Genomic DNA, 17,903 nt, shown 5'->3' with positions numbered 1-17,903 from the left:
GAGGGCAGAATTTAGCCCATTGTACCAATTCTAGTTGATAGTGTAAGCTACTACATTTTAAATAGAGACATAATTAGTACTCCCTCACCACCACAACCAACAAAAAATCTTTCTGCTCCAATATTTGTTAAAAATCAGGAGCTAAAGAGGAAACTGATGGCATGACACTCTGAAGTTTCCTAGGTCACCTCCACAATCCCAGCATTCCCCACTGTCACACGCACCTTCCCTAGCGCTAGGGCATAAAACACAAGATTTATTATGACATTTATAGTCTGCAGGTAGCAACTCAAGGCCCCAACCAGAGAACATGGCCTCATTGCACTAAATACTGTACACAGATATAATTAAAGATGGTCCCTCACAAACAGCTCATCATCACAAGCTTTTCATTTAAAATGTTGATCAATACATAATGATAGATATGTAGATGTGGATACATGACTGATTTTTCACTGATAATTTTTTATATGTACTTCATTAATTTTCTGGCAATTTAGATTAAAGATGGATACTGTAGCTAAGACAATTCTGACTGACATTAACTGTTTCCCAGTTATTGGCCATCTCCTCCGGGTTGTGCTATATAAGCAGCAATGGTGGGTGTCCATGGCGTATTGCAGGGCCTAAATTTCAGCCTGGGAACAGCTCTGGGTTGATGCCCCAGTTATGGTATAAGATTCTTCCCCTTTTAGCCCAACCCCTGCCTCCGTCACCTGTGTTAAACCAGTTCACTCAGGCTCTGCACACATGAGGATGATCTCACCCATTAATTCTTTCTTCCTTGATCACTTACAGGTATTTGGATAATTTAGAGACTTTCAGGAGTTCCTAGTTCACATCTGATTTAGTTCACATTGAAATTCACTTCTGCGTAAGGAAGAAAAAGAAAGAAATGACATTCTAATTGCCTCCTGAAAAGTTTGTACATCTGCTCTAGGCGCCCTAGGAGAAATTTAATTAAGTGCAAAGAATCTGGCAGATCTCTCAGATTACCTCTTACTCAAAAGGGGCAGGGCATAGTCTTGTGGCTTTTTTAGGTCAATGTAGTTTATCTGTTACTATAAAAGGGGAGAAGAGGAAACACCCTGTCAGTGGTGAGAAAATAAGGTCTTTACCTGACTGTACAGCATGCCTGAACGGAGCAATGGGTAGGTGCAGCACCATATACTGGGGAGATCATATGTTTTATATTTCCTCTAAAGATGACCTGCCAAATTCACATAGGGTCTGTGCCTCGGCATGGACTCCAATTTCCCCAGCCTATTCCTACTAATCCCACAAATCCACCAATCCACACCAAATCCTGTGTGTGAAAGTGGGGAGGTTGCAGCAATAGAAAACAGCACTGGTAAAGGTGCCAAAAATGAGAGTTCCTATTAGGCAGAGTGTGTGACCACCGGGGGTGGCTGTGATGAACCGACTCAAAACATCCCTTCAGCAGCCTCCACCAGCATGGCTCCTATGGAACCTCTAGCAAACTTTAAAGTTCCCATTCTGCAGCAAGAGTTATAACCCTGGAGTGGGTGAGAAATGGTCCCCAGGGTAACTCCCTCCTGGGGCAACAGCAAGGTTGAATCTGGACCCACATCAAGAAGGAAGCAGAAAGTTAACTCTTCAGCAGTATTAGACCAGGCTAGCTGATCATATTGGTATGACGAGTGTGCATTGCCAAAAGAAGCACATACCTAGGCCTTGTCTACAATTAAAAGTTTTGTCACTTTAACTGTGTGAGCATAGTTAAAGCAGCAAAAGTGCCCTAGTACTGACATAGATATAGGGTGCATAAACCAGTATAACTCATTCTGATTTGGGGAACCAAAATAAGCTATGCCAGGATTAAATGCTTTACAGTGGTACAAGTGCAATGCTTTTTCCTTACATACTTGAAAAATGTATTACCAGTGATCTTTTTATTTTGGCTCTATACAATAAATATATATGGTCCCCAATAGTGTAATAATTGATCACCTCAACAAAATCTTTAATGTATTTCTCCCAACAATATTTTTGTGAGGTAAAGAAAGACTATTACCCCCATTTTACAAATGGGGAATTGAGACAGACTAAAGATCCAGGAAGCCTTTGACAGAGCAAGGAATTGAACCTGGGTTTTTCATAGGCTAAACTAGCACACTAGCCAGTAGTCTACCCTTCCTCTCTAGCAGCTTCTCCGTGCTCGGGTGTCTAAATGGCCCTGGCCAGTCCTCAGCTCCTTCAGGGTCTGTGGCAGCCTCCCAGTTTGGAAGCTTGCAGGAACCGTCTGGCTCCACCACCAGCTGGGCCTCAACTGAGTTTTCCGGCCCACCTTTTGTACTTCCTGTCACGCCCACTGACTTCCGGCTGGAGGGTTGAGCGTGGAGTGACTCTGCCCACCAGGGTTCAGCGCGAGGCCCCTCCCCATCTGGGTCTGTGGGTGGCTAATCCTCCTCCTCGGTCAGTTGAGAGTGATATGTTTTTGTTTTAGGATATAAATGGTACAAGACTTCCACTTCAGAAAATTTGTTGTAAATCTAATAACAGCTGTTTTTGCACTGCCATGGACCTCCTAGAGAGACTGAATAATTTTTGAAAAATTAAGAACCTCAGCAAAAAGGAATAGATCTGCAATTTTGAACAGTGCTTCAGAAAAGCTGCAAAATTAAATCCGGAATTTATCTAGTTCGTTGGAATTAGTAGCAAGCAATATTCCTGCTTATGAAAAAATGAAATCATCTGAAAGCAAATGGAAGGAGTTATGTGAGGAAGCTGAAAACATAGCCAAGGAACCTGAAATTGCCTTTTCCCCTCAGGCAGTAGCAAAAGTTGACCTCAGCACTGCAAACCAGCAAGGCCACAAAGAACAAACAAAATATACTCCAAGCTGGCACAGCTCTTTGTTTCTGGCACACAGGATCAGTTGTCTGCATATAATGTTCTGAAGAGCGGTCAACAAAATATAAAAACCGGTTTCTACTATCCTGTGCTGGATGAATTCTTGCTGAGCTTGGCAGATGATTCACCTCTAACTCTAGTTAGTTGTCTGATTTTTTTACATTTTATACTTCAAAAAAATCCAAGCATTTATAGTGGCCTAAGTGGCTCCTGGGCCCTTGCTCAAAGTTGGGCTCCCCCACCTCCACTGAAATCTGAAATGTCACCCCTGCAGCAGATTGCCACTTCAGTAAAAATTGCTTAGAATGGAGTTAATAGTGCCAACACTGACACGGTCGGTAAAGCTGTATTCTAGTCTAAAATCTGGAATATTGATAAAATATATGTTCTGAAAAAGAACTAATTTGACAACAGTTAACCACATATGAACAAAAAGACTATACTTCCACTACAGTCAATTCAATTTTTAATCTTTCCAGAATAAAAATCAGTTTTTGTAGGGTGACCAGATGCCCCAATTTTATGGGGACACTCTCGATTTTTGGGTCTTTTTCTTATAGAGGCTCCTATTACCCACCACTGCCTGTCCCAACTTTTCACATTTGCTATCTGGTCACCCTAGTTTTATTTGGGAATACTACTGCACTTCCAGAATGGAGTAACTATTCCAGAATAAGGTGATTTTTATTCTAGAATGCAGTGTTCACGCAGGGAACTGTTCCGGAATAGCTATTGCAGAACAGCTTATTCCCATCAATTACTCCACCCTGACAAACAAGCCCTCAGGCAAACTGAGTAAGGGTTGTACAACCAGGTGCTTAATGATCATCCTTGAAATAATAACACGATGTACTTGCAGTTTCCTCTATGGTGTAGGTTTCATATAATATCAATATTTTTATTGTAAATAATGAGTGAATGAGACCATTGACTGTGGTATTTAACAAAGAAAATAGAAGTGGGTAGAGACCTTAGGAGTCATTCTTGAAAGTTTGGGTTTTTCTTTGAATGAATCAGCCCCAAAATAATATAGTATGTTGAAAGTCCAAAAGAGAAAGAATAAGAGGAGCGTTCACAAAATCTCATTGAAAAATGGCTCAGGACTGTATTATTCTTAGTTATTTTGGATTCTACCTTACACCCAATAAGGGAGGCACAATCAGGGCCGCCCAGAGGATTCCGGGGGCCCGGGGTCTTCGGCGGTGGGGGGCCCTTCCGTTCCGGGACCCGCCGCCAAAGTGCCCCGAAGACCCGCGGCGGGAGCCCCCCGCCGCGGGTCTTGGCGGCGGGTCCCGGAACAGATGGGGCCCCCCGCCGCCGAAGACTGGGCTGTGCTTTGGCGGCGGCGGCGGCGGCGGCGGCCGGTCCCTCCCCCCCGCCCCGGCCCCGCCCGCCCTCCCAGCCGCGGCCCCGGCCCGGCCGCCCGCTCGCCCCCGCGGCCCGGCTTCTCCCGCCCGCCCAGCCCGGCCTCCCGGCCGCGGCCCGGCCGCCCGCCCTCCCCGCCGCGGCCCCGGCCCCTTACCGAGCGCGTCACCGGCGGGGCCTGAGCTCCGTCCCGCTCAGAGCCGCGTGGTGAGGGGGCGGGGCTGTGAACTCCACGCCGAGCGGAGGCAGCTGCCCCGCCCCCTCCCCACGGCGCTCTGAGCGGGGCGGGCTCAGGCCCCGTTGGAGCTCCCAGCCCCGCCCCCTCACCACACGGATCGGGTCGGGGCTCAGGGGCTCGGCCGGTGTCTCGGCGCTTGATGCGCCGAGGCTCCAGGAGAGGGCCGGAGGCGGGAGCCTCCGCTCTTCTCTTGGGGGCCCCTGCGGAGCCCGGGGCCCGGGGCAAATTGCCCCCGTTGGGGCCCCCCCCCCCCCGGGCGGCCCTGGGCACAATTGGGACCAAAATACCTATGTCTTTCATTGTTACATGAAGTTACAGGTCCATTTCTACTGCAGTGCCCCAGAATTCAACATTCAGAGACATCACAGCTACCAGCACTTCTAAGGCTGCAAGAGAATGGATCCACCTTGCAGGTGCTAAGGTAAGATGACGATTTTAAAAAATATTTTTTAAAACCTATTATTTGCATCTGGATATTTTTCTTCATATGTCAAAACATGTTTTAAAAATCTGACACTGGTGTACAGCAGAGAGTAGCAGCTCTAAAAGTGTGGTGACTGTCTATTCGGTGAATGTGATACACTCTACAATTTGCAAGGTGAATTTACATTCGGAGAAGTCACTTGGTTTATTCAGTCAATGCTCCCACAAATTCAAAGAGAGATTATTACAAATTCCGAAACCTGTTAACCATTTGGAAGCATGGTAACCAGACTCCTGGTGTGGATCTCCCTGCCAGAGGTGAGAAGCCCGGGCTCTCAGCCCCCCACAGTGCCCCTCTTCAGTCGGTGGAAGTGCTCCTGGTAAGGACATGCAGCTTTGACAGAAGGAAGGTAGTGTGGACATCAGCCACCACAGTAATTACTTCAGTGGCTGTAAGGCCTGGTCTACACTCCACGTTTATACCGAATTTAGCAGCATTAAACCGAATTTACCCTGCACCCGTCCATACAACGTAGCCCTTTATATTGATATAAAGGATTCTTAATACCGTTATCTGTAATCCTCCCCAACGAGGGGAGTAGCGCTGAAATTGGTATTGCCATGTTGGATTAGGGTAAGCATGGCCAAAATTCGACGGTATTGGCCTCCAGGCACTATCCTACAGTGCACCATTGTGACCGCTCTGGACAGCAATCTGAACTTGGATGCACTGGCCGGGTAGACAGGAAAAGCCCCGCGAACTTTTGAATTTCATTTTTTGTTTGCCCAGCGTGGAGCGCCAATCAGCACGGGTGACCGTGCAGTCCCAAATCCAAAAAGAGCTCCAGCACGGACCGTACGGGAGATACTGGATCTGATTGCTGTATGGGGAGACAAATCTGTTCTATCAAAGCTCCGTTCCAGAAGATGAAATGCCAAAGCATTTGAAAAAATCTCCAGGCTATGATAGACAGAGGCCACAGCAGGGACTCAACACAGTGCGGCGTGACAAGCGTAACGGAAAGCCAAAGAATCAAATGGACGCTCATGGAGGGAGGGAGGGGGAACTGAGGACTCGAGCTATCCCACAGTTCCTACAGTCTCCAAAAAGCAGTTGCATTCTTGGCTGAGCTCCCAATGCCTGAAGGGTCAAAAACATTGTCCCGGGTGGTTCAGAGTATATGTCGTCAATTTACCCCCCTCCCTCCCCGTGAAAGAAAAGGGAAACAATCGTTTCTCGCCTTTTTTCAATGTCACCGCATGTCTACTGGATGCTGCTGGTAGACGGGGTGCTGCAGCGCTAAACAGCAGCATCCCCTCCCCTCCCTGATGTCAGATGGTCCAATAGGACTGATAACCGTCGTCATCATCCCATGAGTGCACCTGGCTGGCCTCGTTGAGGTTGGCCAGGGGCACCTGGGCAAAAATGGGAATGACTCCCAGTCATTCCTTTCTTTAAGCTTTGTCTCCTGGAGATTCTGTCCTGGCTGGAATACCATAGCAGCTGGAGGCTGCGCTCCTCTCCCCCCGCCCCCTTTCATGTCTAATGGGAGATTTTGTCCTACCTGGACTATCATAGCAGTGGGAGGCTGCACTCCTCTCCCCCTCCACCCTTTAATGAGTAATGGAGATTCTGTCCTGCCTGGACTATCATAGCAGACACATGTCCATACATTCAACTAAACTAAACTGAGTCCTCCCTACAGAAACCAGGACTGTTCATGTGAGAGACAAGTCAAATTGAACAATGTTAATGTTTAATGTAATATGTCTTTAGTATTCTATAAATACATTAGGAGTAAGAGGAACACACAGGAAAGTGTAGGTCCACTGCTTAGCAGGGAAGGAGAGTTAATAACAGATGACCTCAAGAAGCCTTGAGAAGTTTAATGCCTGTTTTGCTTCAGTCTTCACTAAAAAGGGTAACTGTGACCAGAGGCTTAACATAATTAATATTAACAACCGGGGGGAAGGAACACAAGCCAGAATAGTGAAAGAACAGGTTAAAGACTATTTAGAGAGGTCAGATGTATTCAAGACAGCAGAGCCTGATGAAATTCACCCTAGGATATACTTAAGGGACTAACTGAAGCATCTAGGAACCCTGAGCAATGTCTTCAAGAACTCATGGACAATGGGTGAGTTCCCAGAGGGCTGGAGAGGGCAAACATAGTACCTAGCTCTAAAAGGGGAACAAAGAGGACCTGGAGAATTACAGATCAGTGACCCTAACTTTGATACCTAGAAAAATACTAGAACAAATTATTTAACAATCACTTTGTAAGCATCTGGAAGATAATAGGGTGATAAGTAATAGTCTGCATGGATTTACTAAGAGAACAATCATATCAGGCCAACCTAATTTTCTTTTTTGACAAGATTACTGGCCTACTGAATAGGGAGGAAGCAGTAAATATAATTAATCTTGATTATAGTAAGGCTTTTGACACTGTCCCATATGACAGTCTGATAAGCAAACTAGGGAAATGTGGGCTCTATGACATTACTATAAGGCAGATGCGGAATTGATTGAAAAAAAACAAACTCAAAAAGTAATTATCAATGGTTCACAGTCAAACTGAGAGGATTTATCTAACACATGAGAGGATTTATCTGTACTGGGGTCAGTACAATTCAACATTTTAGTTAACAACATGGATAATGGAATGGAGAGTATGCTTATAACATTTGTGAATGACACCAAGCTGAGAAGGGTTGCAAGCACTTTGAAGGACAAGATAAGAATTCAAAACGACCTTGACAAATTGGAGAACTGATCTGAAATCAACAAGATGAAATTCAATAAAGACAAGTGGAAAGTCACTTACAAAGGAAAAATCAAATATACAACTCCACAATGTAAAGGCAGCCATACTACAGAAAAGGGTCTGAGAGTTATAGTGGATCACAAATTGAATATGAGCCAACAATTTCTTCCAGTTAGGAAAAAAAACCACACAGTTTCTTGCAGCCCCAGAGCCCCCATGGAGTCAGCGCCTATGATCGGCTGTGACTACTAGAGACTATGGATGGTTTAGTGACTAGGAACTCTACCTGGGATTTAGAAGACCTGGGTTTAAGTCCCTGCTCTGTTACAGACTTCCTGTGTGATCTTGGGCCCGGCACTTGGCCTCTCTGTGTCACAGGTCCCCACTTATAAAATGCAGATAACAACACCTCCCTACCTCACAGAGGTTGTGATGCTAAGCACTGCAGTCTTTACACACTGATATAATAATCTTGGAACAAAGTATGTCTTGTGAGATCATTTGAAAGCTAATTAATCCTGATCATTAACATTCTTGTGTGATGTGTGTCTGCAATGTGTATTAAGAGTTATGAATATATGCTGGAATTATGGTTAAAGTGTGTCAGGGGAGTTTACAGCAAGACAGCAGAGGGAGGAGATGGCAGGAAATAGAACAATTTGCATTTCAGCAAACACAATTGAGGGAAGAACAGGCTCCATGTTGCCTTCCTCACAACCTGAACAAACTTCACTTTGAGGGGTAACCTTCACAAGAATCCATTTTAAAGGTTTGCTGGTGTAGAAACATAGGCGGTGGAACCTCAAGTAATAAGCAATTGAATCAATGGCTTGTATACAATATTACTGTATTATAAGACTGTATAGACTAAGGTCTTTTCTGAAAGCTAGTGACACACTAGTGATAATATCATTATGAAATGTATCTATTACCGCTATCTAAGGACATATGGATACTTAATGATGTTATGTTTTAAATTCTGCAGGCAAACAGGGAGAAACAGTTTCCCTCCCATACAGGAGAGGAGGCAACTATTTACCTGTCTCCTGTGTAAATTAAGCATGCTGGAATCAAAACAATGGAAACTCCAGTTACATATAGGGGGATGGGAAGCCCATAGGAAGCAAAGAACAACATGAGGTCATCCTGCTTCTTGAAACAAAGTCACTGAACTTTGGAAGATATGAGCATAGAAAGAAGCCTTCTTTGGCATCCATCACTAGACACACAAAGGAACCGAGCTCTTGCAAGCTAAGAAAGAGGGGTCCTTCAACCAAGGGTGGGGAGGGGGTGAAGTCTTTGGAACTGAATATAGATGAGAAACCTGCTTTGGCAAAGATCTTTCAGCCTAAGAAGACAAGGAAAGCCAGCACCTTGTACTTTTGTGGAAGGTCCTGATTGAAGGAAAGTCAGCCATGGCTGGGAAGAAGAATGAGAAACCATCTTGAACAAAGCCTGTAACTTGCTAGATTACGGTTTAGACTTTTAGAAGCATGTTTTCACTTTGATTTGCTGCTAACCCTTTCTAACTTTATTCCTTTTAGTTGGCATTGGCATTTAGGCTGCTGGAAGTCTGAGTGGGGCTGTGGGATGGTAGACAGGGTGCTGGGGTCAGAGCTGATGAGTTAGGGTTGCCTAGTGCACAGACACTTCAGGGTGTGACCTGCATGCTTGTAGGCTGGTTGTGAGCATCCCAGGATGGGAACTACAGTAGCAAAACACTATAAGGTACCCAGGGTTGTAGGACACATGGTGACAACCTCTCTCTGGTCAGCATAGCACCCCAGATTCCATCTCAGAGGTGGTGTGAAGATAAATAAATTAAAGTTTGTGAAGCAATCAGGTACTATGGTAATGTGGGTCCTATAAGCATCTTAGACTATTGTGATTAATAATATAAAATAACTTGCCTCTACAGCTACTTTGTACTTCCCTGTTTGTCTATTTAGTCATCTGGCGTATATTGTCAGACTGTGCTCTCTGGGGCAGGGCGTCTCTGTGTTATTTGTTAGTACAATGGGGCCCTCATCCCTCTCGGAGGTCCATAGTCTTTACCATGATAGAAATAGTAAATAATAACAGGAACCAATGAAATTTTTTTTAGTAGCTCATCAGACTACTGGAGTCTATACATGGCTCATTTGATGGGGTTAATTTGGCCTCGGCTCTCCAGTGAGGTAGCAATACTTTTGGATGGGAAACTGAAGCACAGAGGTTAATGGATTTTGTGGGCATTACACAACATAGCAGTAGTCCTTTCCTCACCTTCACTCAGCTTTTTTTTTTAAATGTCTCCTAACATTGACTTCATACGACATGCAGCACAGTTTTCAGTGTCCTTTTGGTGTGTCAGATACACTGTTCTCGGCTTTTCAAAACTACCTTATCTTACCAACCACTTCCAGAAATCAAAAGCATTATCTGAATTACTGCCAGATGTTGCCTTGAATATTTATAGGTTCATGTTAAATATTTTCAGCAGGTAAAAAACCCATCCACTAGGAATGGGTGTGTTGAAGGACCCATCTTTCTTAGCTTGCAAGAGCTCGGTTCCCTTGTGTATTTAGTGATGGATGCCAAAGATGGTTTCTGTCTATGCTCATATCTTCCAAAGTTCAATGGGAATGGCAGGGTATAGTTCAGTGGTTTGAGCATTGGCCTCCTAAACCCAGGGTTTTGGGCTCAATCCTTGAGGGGGCCCTTTAGGGATCTGGGGCAAAAATCTGTCTGGGGATTGGTCCTGCTTTGAGCAGTAGGTTGGACTAGATGACTTCCTGAGGTCCCCTCCAACCCTGATATTCTGTGATTAACCACGAGATCTTGCATGATCTGAAAAATAAAAAGGAGTCATATAAAAAATGGAAACTAGGACAGATTACAAAGGATGAATATAGGCAAACAACATAGGAATGCAGGGGCAAGGTTAGAAAGACAAAAGCACAAAATGAGCTCAAACTAGCTATGGGAATAAAGGGAAACAAGAAATCTTTTTGTCAATACATTAGAAGCAAGAGGAAGACCAAGGACAGGGTAGGGCCACTGCTTAGTGAGGAGAGAGAAACAGTAACATGAAACTTAGAAATGGCAGAGATGCTTAATGACTTCTTTGTTTCGGTCTTCACCGAGAAGTCTGAAGGAATGCCTAACATAGTGAATGCTTATGGGAAGGGGGTAGATTTAGAAGATAAAATAAAAAAAGAACAATTAACCAACACGCCCCAAAGGATTTTACCAATAGGATTAAGTAACACTAAAGCTGTGAGACAACGAAGAAATTAATGTCTCTGCTCTGTTTTTTACTATGTGTTTTAAACCTGCAGACATCTCAGTAAGGATGCACCTCATTCAAGGGTGGCCCTAGCCATTTCGCCGCCCCAAGCACGGCGGCACACCGCGGGCGGCGCTGTGCCGGTCGCTGGTCCCATGAGTCTGGTGGACCTCCCGCAGGCGTGCCTGCGGATGCTCCACCGGAGCCGCTGGACCAGCGGACCCTCCACAGGCACGCCTGCGGGAGGTCCACCGGAGCTGCCTGCCGCCCTCCCGGCGACCGGCAGAGCGTCCCCCACGGCATGCCGCCCCAAGCATGCGCTTGGCGTGCTGGGGCCTGGAGCTGCCCCTGACCTCATTAATATTATTTATCTGTGGGTTGTGTGTGTATTTATATAAATAGATTAGTTTGTAACATTAATGTTAATGAGAAACTTGTGCATTTACAAGTGCATAGTAATGTCCTTCCTTTGCCAGCAGCTGGCTGTGAGTCCCTTGTTCCACTACTTTTCCATTATGAATCACTGCTATGACATCAGCGTTTTGGACGGTCGTCAAGCGGTGAGCAATAATAATGCAGGTTCGACCCTTCCTGGCATCGTCCAAGGCTTTCTGGACAATCTGCAGACAGATGCAGTGAAAAACTTGTTATTACTTGGAGAATCTTCCCTTTCATAGGTAACACCTTTGCCTTTATAGTTCACATTATCACTTGGGTGTTCCTCACTGGGGTTTAGGAGTCAGGACTTCCCATGCATGAAGGAGGCCTCAAACACAGGAGCCTGATATTACAACCTTTATTTGTGTGAGTAATTCCACTGAAGTCATTGAGACTACTCTCATGAACAAAGGCTAGCAGAATGAGGTCCATAAGGATCTAGTTTGGACCAACATAACTAATTTGCAGAGGTGTAATGAATTGTCTGTGATAGCGGCTGCTTACCAAATGTGTGTGTTATATTTGATACTGCATGCTGTCTGTTTCCAACTACACGCCAAATTTAGAAAAACTAATAACCTCTATCCTCCCCACCATTTGCACTTGTCCAAGTGTTTGTCAGTTAGACATGCACAGTACTTAGATCAGTTTGGAGAAAGCAGACCAGCCAAATACATAGACATGACTAAAACTTGCATGTTCATTGATAGTACCAGCAATGCCAGACACTTCTTGTTAGCCATAAAAATCCAAAATTCAGGATCCTGACATCTGGCTCACAACTGGATGGTGGTTTGCATCGCCATCCAAATGAACAGTTTATTCGTCCCTATGGAGTCTGCCCCCTCTCCTGGAGATGGTGGATGCAGTGAGAAAGCTCAGTCAGCTGAGCAGCAGGGGATAGCTTAATTACTCTCTCTTCACTGCAGAACATCTCCTGAGAGGTAGGAGGTGTTGCTGAAGCCTTTTTTCCAAGCCAGCTGCTCCTGCATGTCACCTCTTACCCTCTGAATGCAGATAGATCAAAGGACTGGGAAGCGGACAGAGGCTTCTTCATTGTTCCATTCTGTCCTGACAGCCAGCAGTTCTACTGGCAGAGTGGATCCCTCTCGGTTTCTGTAGCAACACCTGTTCCCCCAGACAGAGCAGGAAATAGTGCAGAAAGAGACCCACTTTGCTGCTAGTGCTGCTGGCTGAAGGAAAGAGGAAGGAGCTGGTGACTTGCCTTACAAGGCCTCCTCTAGTAGATCACAGTCTACTGTTTGAAGACACCTGTCTCAAACTCAACGTTGCTAATTATGAATGGGATTTTCCAAAGTGCTCAGCATTGGTCTAACTGTGAAACCATTAAAAAAGTCCCATTGACTTCATAACTGACTTTGAAGGAACTTAGGCAGGCCAAAAATGAGGAGTTCTGAAAATCCCACTTTGTCTCCAGCCCCAAGTGTTGCTGACTACCATCAGCTCCCAATTTAGACAGCAGGAGTTGAAGGCACTCTACACCTTGCAAAAGCAGGCCGTAGACAGAGAGGGAGCTAAGGGTTGTTCTGTGGAACTTTCAAAATTGTATTGTAGATGGAGCGCCTGTGTTCTTGCAGTGAAGCATTCGAACCCCGTAATTTTGTGTGTATTACAAATGGTAGAATGCATATTACTAACCTTTTCACTTTCCGTGTCAAGAGCAGATGTGGCTTCATCCAGAAGCAGAACTGCTGGCTTACGAACTAGAGCACGAGCAATTGCTATTCTTTGTTTCTGACCTCCAGAAAGTTGTGCTCCTTTGTCACCCACTCGGGTATTATACTTCTGTATAAGTATATATTCATTGTGAAGGAAAGTGAGAAACAGAAAGTTATAGTTTTAAAGCAGATAATGTACTATATTAAGCATTTCCATTGTGAAAGAAAAATAATAATGTAATTGTTTTTAATAAAAAATAAGATGTTATAATTTTTTATTAAGCGTTTGAATCAAAATGCTTTTCTATAGCTACACGTATTGATAACTGCTCTGTAAAGAAAATTCATTTCAGCATTAGAAAAAGATTAACTCCCAAGTGGTGCAGCCACTGATGTGTCTAGTCAAAGACACCTGTACTTAAAACATATAGATTTCAAGAGACTTTTATAATTTCAAGGTCCTTGAGACCAATACTCAGGAGGTGATCATTTATTTCTTATACATCCAAAACTTTCTTCTAAGTACATTTTCAAAAAACTAGGTGGTAATGAAAAAAAAATTGTTTTTTTTAATTTTCAATTGTCATTTTCAATTCCATGCAATTCTACAGGAAGCCCGATTTCCTTGGGTTTTTCCAAGGTCTTTCTCCACTTTAAGAACTAAGTCCATGGCAAAAAACGGTTTCTTACCTTTCTGTAACTGTTGTTCTTCAAGGAGTGTTGCTCATATCAATTCCAGTTAGGTGACTCCCAAGCCTTAACTCAAAGGTGGGGTCGGAGTCGCAGATTGGAGGCTCGCTCTGCCAAAGGCTGCATCGTCCTGAGATGGCATTGTGGGACGTGAAGGTGTGAACGGAGGCCCAGGTGGTGGCTCTGCAGATTTCCTGGAGCATAATGTGAGCCAGAAAAGGAGCTGATGACACCTGAGCCCTCGTGGAGTGAGCCGTGACAGCAGGTGGAGGGACATTTGCCAAGTTGTAGCAAGCACGGATACAGCCGGTGATCCAAGAAGTAATTCGCTGAGAGGAAACCGGAGTGCCTTTCATCCGCTCCATGATGGTGACAAATAACTGAGTTGTTTTACGGAAGGGCTTTGTTTGGTCTATAGAGTGCCCTTCTAACATCCAGGGAATGGAGATGCTGTTCCCGAAGATCAGCATGCGGTTTGGGGTAGAAGATATCCTGGCTTACATGGAAGTGGAACACCACTTTTGGCAGAAAGGCCGGATGAGGCCTTAGTTGAACCTTATCTTTTTGAGAAATGGTATAGGACAGATCACAGGTGAGAGCCCGTAGTTCAGACACCCGACGTGCGGAAGTGATGGCCACTAGGAAGGCGACTTTCCAGGAGAGATAGAGAAGTGAACAGGTGGCCAGTGGCTCGAAAGGAGAGCCCATAAGGTAGGAGAGGACCAAGTTCAGGTACCATGCAGGCACAGGTGGCTTCACTGGAGGATGAATTTTTTCCAGGCGTTTGAGGAAACATCGCACGACGGGGTGTGTAAACACAGAGCGCCCTGCCGCGCCTGGGTGGAATGCAGAGATGGCTGCGAGGTGAACCTTAAGGGATCCAAAAGCTAGGTGCTGGTCCTTTAAGAACATCAGGTAGTCCAAAATGCAAGGGATTGAAGCCTGGAGCGGAAGCACCTGTCTCTGAGCACACCAGCTGGAAAACCTCTTCCACTTAGCCTCGTAGGTAAGTCTAGTCGACAGCTTGTGGCTTTCGAGGAGCACCCGCCTCACTGAGTTCTAACAGGCACGTTTGGCCTGGTTCAGCCATGGATCCTCCAGGCCATGAGGTGGAGCGACGGAAGGTTCGGGTGCAGGAGATGACGGTGGTTCTGGGAGATGAGGTCGGGGTTGAGAGGAAGGCGTAGGGGAGCTCGAACTGACAAGTCCAGCAGGATCAAGTAACCAACACTGGCGCAGCCAGGCAGGGGCTACCAGTATGACATCCGCCCTGTCCCAGCAGACTTTGAGGAGCACCTTGTGAACGAGCGGGAACGGTGGGAAGGCATAAAACAACTGGCTCAACCACGTGATCTGGAAGGCATCCACTACCGAGCCCGGGCTGTGACCTCGAAAGGGGCAGAAGGCTGGGCACTTCCTGTTGGTCCGTGAAGCGAACAAGTCAACTCGGGAAAACCCCCAGGTGCGGAAAACGGAGTGAATGATGTCCGGCCATATCAACCACTCGTGTGTGAGAAAACGCTTACTTAAGCTGTCAGCCAGTATGTTTTGGACACCCGGCAGGTACGAGGCCTGAAGGGTGAAGGAGTGGGCTAAGTCCCACAGAAGGAGGGCTTCTTGGCAGAGCGGCAATTACCGGGATCCACCTTGCTTGTTCAGGTAGAACATGGCCGTGGTGTTGTCCATTAGGACTGCTACGCAGCGCCCTTGTAAGTGAGGAGAGAAGGATTGGCACGCAAGGCAAATCGCCCTGAGCTCTTTGATATTGATGTGCAACGACAGCTCGCTTTCGTGCCATAAGCCCTGCATTGTCAGGCTCCCAAGGTGGGCCCCCCCATCCCAGGGCAGATGCATCTGTTACCAGGGTCAAGGTGGGTTGAGGGGGGTGGAACAAGACCCCAGCACCCACCCTCTGAGGATCCAGGCACCATCGGAGGGAGTCGAGTGTGCACTTCGAGACCATGAGGACCATTTCCAGGCTGTTGCATCCCGGTTGATAAGCGGACGCCAACCACGTTTGTAGAGGCCTGAGCCTCAGCCTGGCATGTTGTACCACGTAGGTACAGGATGCCATGTGACCCAGCAATCTGAGGTACTGTCTTGCTGTGGTGGTGGGAAATTTGCAAAGGCTGGTAATTATGCTTGCCATAGCCAAGCGCTGTGCCTCCTGAAGGAAAGCCCTTGCCTGGTTTGTGTCCAGGACCGCACCTATAAACTCTATTGTTTGAGTAGGGGAGAGGACGTTCAGCATGAGTGAACATGTCCGTGGCCCATTGTACCTGAGACTGGACATGTTGATGAGACTGACCCCGTAGAGCCAGTCATCGAGGTATGGGAAGACGAGCACGTGGTGACAGCGAAGGAAGGCTGCCACGACCACCATGCACTTCATAAAGACATGAGGGTCTGTGCAGAGGCCGAATGGAAGGTCCGTGAACTGATAGTGCATGTTGTTCACCATGAAGCGGAGGAAACATCTGTGAGATGGAATAATCAAAATGTAAAAGTACACGTCTTTCATATCAAGGGTGACATACCAGTCTCCCGGATCCAGCGAGGGAATGATAGTGGCTAAGGAAACCATATGGAACTTCAGGTTGACGATGTGCTTGTTGAGCTCCCTGAGGTCCAGAATGGGCCATAGGCCTCCTTTTTCCTTGGAGACAAGGAAATAACGGGAGTAGAAACCCTTGCCCCACAGCTCCTGAGGCACTTCCTCCACTGCCCCTAGGGCAAGGAGGGATTGTACCTCCTGGACGAGGAGTTGCTCGTGAGAAGGATCCCTGAAGAGGGACGGGGAAGGAGGGTGGGAGGGCGGGATGGAATGGAAATGGATAGAATATCCCATCTGCACCATGCGGCAGACCCAATGGTTCAAGGTAATATGGGACCAGGCATGGTAGAAATGGGATAGACGGTTCAGGAACATGTAACTGTCCGGGATGAGAGCTGGTAGTCCTTCCAAAGGCGTACCTTCAAAATGGGTGCTTAGGGCCCAGGGGAGGCTTAGACTGTCCTTGATCCTGTCTAGGGGGGGGGGGGGGAAGATGGTCTATGTTGGGAGTATCTGTTTCTCCGACGAGAAAAGTCCTACCTCAGTCTAGGCGGGAAGGCACACTGCTGGGTGGTCTGGGGTTTAAATGGCTTTCGTTGGTTAGCCGGGGTATGCATACCTAAAGATTTGATAGTGTTTCTCGTATCCTTTAAGGTATGCAAGCGGGAATCAGTTTGCTCTGCAAACAAGCCCTGACCATCAAAGGGGAGATCTTGGATGGTGCTTTGGACCTCCGGCAGGAGACCCGAGGATTGCAGCCAGGCATTCCGTTGCATGGCAATGCTAGAAGCCAGAGTGCACGCAGCCGCTTCCGCAGCATCCAGGGAAACCTGGAGGGAGGTCCGGGCCACCAATTTACCTTCCTCAGCAATGGCCCTGAGTTCCGTACGGGCCTCCGTTGGGAGATCTTGGAATTTAAGGACAGAAGACCAAGAGTTAAAGTTGTATCTACTGAGGATCACCAACTGGTTAGTGATCCTAAGTGAGAGACCCCCAGTAGAATAAACCTTTCTCCCAAAAAGGTCCAGGCGTTTAGCGTCCTTTGATTTGGGCACAGGCCCTTGCTGGCCTTGTCTTTCTCTGGCGTTTATCGCATCTACCATGAGTAAGCATGGGACGGAGTGAGTGAAAAAGTACTTGTAGCCCCTGGTGGGAACAAAGTATTTCCTTTCTACCCCCTTGGCTGTGGGAGGGATAGAGGGAGAGGTTTGCCAGAGATACTTGGCATTACTTTGAATAGTCTTGTTCATGGGGAGGGCCACCCTGGAAGGTCTTTTGGGGCCTAAAATGTCCACCATAGGGTCCTCCTCCTCCACAACCTCCTCAGCTTGGAGGTTCATATTAAGGGCCATGCGCCGAAGCAATTATTGGAGGATCTTAAAGTCCACTGGAGGTGGACCAAACATGGATGTGCCAGCCATGGCCTCATCAGGGGAGGACGAAGACGACTCCACCAGGAGAGCCGGGGCAGAAACAGCTTCTTGGTCAGCCGCAGGTATCTCCTCTTGGGCCCCTGGGGTACCACTACCATGGGTGCTGACTCCACGGGTTGGTCCGGGGGAGGGCGGCTGAGGGTTGCCTCGGGAGGATGGGTGTCCGAGCGTGA

At 46.7% G+C, this 17,903-nt stretch overlaps 1 protein-coding gene and 1 long non-coding RNA gene across 5 annotated transcripts in view; one reads left to right on the top strand and one right to left on the bottom strand.

Moving 5' to 3' along the window:
- The first annotated feature begins 3,617 nt into the window (after positions 1-3,617).
- Positions 3,618-17,287, top strand: LOC120397908. Of its 4 annotated transcripts, XR_005594080.1 has the most exons (4): positions 3,629-3,746; positions 4,813-4,898; positions 11,416-11,613; positions 13,060-13,175. It is a non-coding gene; the product is annotated as an uncharacterized LOC120397908 (long non-coding RNA). The 4 variants fall into 4 exon arrangements; XR_005594079.1 differs by lacking the exons at positions 11,416-11,613; positions 13,060-13,175 and adding an exon at positions 16,952-17,287 and having other exon boundaries at positions 3,618-3,688; XR_005594078.1 differs by lacking the exons at positions 11,416-11,613; positions 13,060-13,175 and adding an exon at positions 8,654-8,953 and having other exon boundaries at positions 3,618-3,688.
- LOC120397906 (ATP-dependent translocase ABCB1-like) overlaps positions 10,974-17,903 on the bottom strand; it is a 91,932-nt gene continuing 85,002 nt past the window's right edge. The window contains exons 28-30 of the mRNA XM_039524603.1: positions 13,034-13,180; positions 11,290-11,556; positions 10,974-11,008 (exon numbers count right to left, since the gene is read on the bottom strand). Coding sequence (XP_039380537.1) covers positions 11,359-11,556; positions 13,034-13,180 — 345 coding nt within the window. The 3' untranslated portion in view covers positions 10,974-11,008; positions 11,290-11,358. The remainder of the gene's footprint in view (positions 11,009-11,289; positions 11,557-13,033; positions 13,181-17,903) is intronic.

The sequence above is a fragment of the Mauremys reevesii genome, linkage group 2 (assembly GCF_016161935.1).
Source record: "Mauremys reevesii isolate NIE-2019 linkage group 2, ASM1616193v1, whole genome shotgun sequence".
Taxonomy (NCBI): Eukaryota; Metazoa; Chordata; order Testudines; family Geoemydidae; genus Mauremys; species Mauremys reevesii.
This window is presented reverse-complemented; position numbering and strand designations above follow the sequence as displayed.